The sequence below is a fragment of the Lucilia cuprina genome, chromosome 6 (assembly GCF_022045245.1).
Source record: "Lucilia cuprina isolate Lc7/37 chromosome 6, ASM2204524v1, whole genome shotgun sequence".
In the NCBI taxonomy this organism is placed as follows: Eukaryota; Metazoa; Arthropoda; class Insecta; order Diptera; family Calliphoridae; genus Lucilia; species Lucilia cuprina.
In genome coordinates, this window is record NC_060954.1 from 7,558,420 (window position 1) to 7,562,211 (window position 3,792).

Here is a 3,792-nt window from a genome sequence, read left to right on the forward strand (position 1 = left end):
CTAGTCTATAGTCTAGTCTATAGTCTAGTCTATAGTCTAGTCTATAGTCTAGTCTATAGTCTAGTCTATAGTATAGTCTACAGTCTAGTCTATATTCTAGTCTATAGTCTAGTCTATAATCTAGTCTATAGTCTAGTCTATAGTATAGTCTATAGTATAGTCTACAGTCTAGTCTGTAGTCTATTCGATAGTCTATTCTATAGTCTAGCCTATAGTTTAGTCTATAGTCTAGTCTGTAGTCTAGTCTATAGTCTATTCTATAGACTAGTCTGGTAGATAATCCTTTCTATAATATAGTCTATAGTTTATTCTTGTTAAAACCTTAATTAATATTACCACACATTATTTCGACACCCTGTTAAAACAAAATAATCAATTCATTAAAATAAAAAAAAAAAAACACAATTTTCTTTAAGATCAAAGACAATAGGTTTTTGTTTTATTTTCTCTTAAAATCTCTCAAAAAGCCACTTAAAGCATCATTATTATGTATTGTTTTGCTCTCACAACATTTTGTTTACATCCTTAAAAAAATCCTAAAACAAAGAATTCTGTGACTGTCCCTCTGTCGTTTTCTTCGTCCGTCAGACACTCTTTTTGTTGTAACTATTGTGGTTGTTTTATTAAGCTTTAAAAATTAAATTTTCTACCACATTATCCTTTACATAAAAATCTATATACACTATAAAAACCGTAGCAAACAATTTATATACATATAAACTATTTAATACAGACATATAAAACCTAAGTATATAGCAACACATTTTGACCTTTGTCCTTTAGCTGGTTACCCACAGAAATTCAAAGATGTAGCAGTCAGTCACTACCTTTAAGTTTATTTATTCTGCTAAAGGTACAAGTATTATTGTTTTTGCTCTTTTAGCCTTTTTCTTTCCTCTGTATTGTCCCGCTCTGTTGGCTGGCAGCTATAACAGGCCACCTTTAACATCCTTTTAGTAGTTTATTTTTTGTATTTTGTTGATGGTAGTAAATGTTTTCATGCTGCCACTATTGCTGCTGCTGCCGTTGCTACTATTTGTTTTCATTTTGTTTAAGTTTGTTTTTTAAGACGATGCTTTCAGTTTAGGTCTTTTTTTTTTTGTTTCAGGGGAATAAATGATGCTTATCTCTTTTATTTATGGCTGTTGACTAAAATTAAATTAAAGTAGTACTTTTTGTTCGTCTCAATGATATTTTTTATGGATAAGAAAAACATAATCGATATTAAGTAACGGAATTTTTATCAGGTGAAAAAATTTATTGGAAAATATTGAAATTTAAAGAAATATATTTCTTAAAAGCTGTAGAATATAATATATGCTAGAACATGGACAAGACTAGAAACCAGGCTATAGACGAGAACATAAACTATACCATAGTCATAGACTAAAATAGAATAGACTAGTAATGGATTCGAGTATACGTTATTGTAGATTACTATACTAGACTATAGACTAGACTATAGACTAGACTATAGCCTAGACTATAGACTAGACTATAGACTAGACTATAGACTAGACTATAGACTAGACTATAGACTAGACTATAGACTAGACTATAGACTAGACTATAGACTAGACTATAGACTAGACTATAGTCTAGACTATAGACTAGACTATAGACTAGACTATCTACTAGACTATAGACTAGACTATAGACTAGACTATAGACTAGACTATAGACTAGACTATAGACTAGACTATAGACTAGACTATAGACTAGACTATAGACTAGACTATAGACTAGACTATAGACTAGACTATAGACTAGACTATAGACTAGACTATAGACTAGACTATAGACTAGACTATAGACTAGACTATAGACTAGACTATAGACTAGACTATAGACTCTAGACTATAGACTAGACTAGGCTATAAACCAGACTATATACCAGATTATAAAGTAGACTATAGACTATACTATTGGCTAGACAATAGATTATACTTAAGACTAGATTATAGACTATACCACAGATTGGACTTTCGACTAAACTATAGACTCTAGTCTAGAGAAGGCTATAGTCTTTACTTGAGGCTAGACTATTGAATAGATTGTAGATTAGGCTATATACCAGACTATAGACTAGATTATATACTAGGCTATAAACTAGACTATATACTAGACTATAAAGTAGACTATAGACTATACTATAGGCTAGACCATAGTATAGGCTGTAGTCTAGACTATATTCTAGACTACTATAGACTTGTAGTCGAAACTATAATAAATACTACTAGATGACCAAAAATACTGCAACTTATATAACAATTTATATTCTTTGTTTAATAAAATTTAAAGAAAAAATAAGTTTTTCTCAAAATTACCAAATTTTACAATATTTTTACCAACATTTTGCTAAAATGCATAATTTATAGTATAACGAAACTATACATTGTATTATATTAAAAAAAAAATAGTAATTTAAGACATATACAATTTATGTAGATAAATCAGCGAAACTTTCTTTTAGTGGTTGGGTGGATTTCTTTGTTCTTTATCTAAGGTTTAAAATCAACTAAAAAAAACAAAGCAAAAACTATACATATACATGTATGTGGGTCTTATATGCCACAGGAAAATTATTTACAACATTTTATAGCTAAAAAACAAAAATATTAAATTCCTGGTGCCTTTATTTATTTCATTGTTTTATGAATTTATATAAAATATAAAAAACAATGTGTCTGTTTTAAGCCAAATGGCAAACGGCCACTGTTTTTTGCTTTTCTTCTTATAATTTCTTACTTCTTTTTAGGCTACCAAAAGTCTGCTTTTGTAAGAAACAATTTAGGAAAATTTAGTTTTTTTTTTTTGATAATTTTTGGTAATTTCTTTTTAAAATGGTGTTATATGTTGTAGAGGCTTTAGGAAAACAAAAACCTTTGCTATGGGCCACCAATAAAGTCAAGGTTATTTACAAGTTGGCTAGAAAAAAGTTACAAATAATATGAGCCATATTTCAATTACCTTAAAAACACGAAGGTAAAAAAATTACAAAACATTATAAAAAAGATCATAAATCATAATTTTCTTCAAAAACATCTAAAAATAAGTGTCTTAAATAAGACAAAAAAAGAAATTTGTTTTCATCATAAGATCTGTGTTAGTCGAATCGACAATTTTCCATCGATTTAGGGAAATATAACTTATCGTTTTTAATTAGGATGCTGCTGTTTTGTTTCTCATAGTTAATTGAAAAACATGTGGAGCGTATGATTAATATTTAATTAATTTTAATAACACATACGTACAGCTTGTAGCATATATAAATAATTAATTTTAAAAGTAATTTTATAGATCTCATAACAGCCGAAAGCTTTTTCATCAAAATCTTCCTTCAATTTAACAAAACTTTTTTATTTCTATATTGCCTACACAAAGTCTTTAAAACTTGAATGGTTTTATAAATTCTATAACCGGCGCCCCTCTAAATTTGTCCCTTAAAAAACTTTCTGCCTTAAAGACTTTAGATTTTATTATTTCGTTTTACCAAATAAAATAAAACAAAATATAAAAAAAATCTCATGAGCTATAAAAATTGTTAAACATGTTAAGCTGAAGCAAAAAAAAAATCCCAAAAGAATTTACATTATTTTATGTGCTGTTATAGAGCTTTTGCTTTAAATATACATTACATGGCTATACAATAGAAAAAGAACTTAAAAGGAATTTCTTAACTTCTCTGTTCTAGTTCTGTTCTAGTTCTGTTCTAGTTCTGTTCTAGTTCTGTTCTAGTTCTGTTCTAGTTCTATTCTAGTTCTGTTCTAGTTCTGTTCTAGTTCTGTTCTA

At 28.2% G+C, this 3,792-nt stretch overlaps 1 protein-coding gene across 1 annotated transcript in view; it reads right to left on the reverse strand.

The window, feature by feature from the left end:
* Positions 1 to 3,553: 3,553 nt before the first annotated feature.
* The window catches only part of LOC111684382 (alpha-amylase-like), a 1,277-nt gene continuing 1,038 nt past the window's right edge, over positions 3,554 to 3,792 (reverse strand). Inside the window, exon 3 of the mRNA XM_046955821.1 lies at positions 3,554 to 3,558. Coding sequence (XP_046811777.1) covers positions 3,554 to 3,558 — 5 coding nt within the window. The remainder of the gene's footprint in view (positions 3,559 to 3,792) is intronic.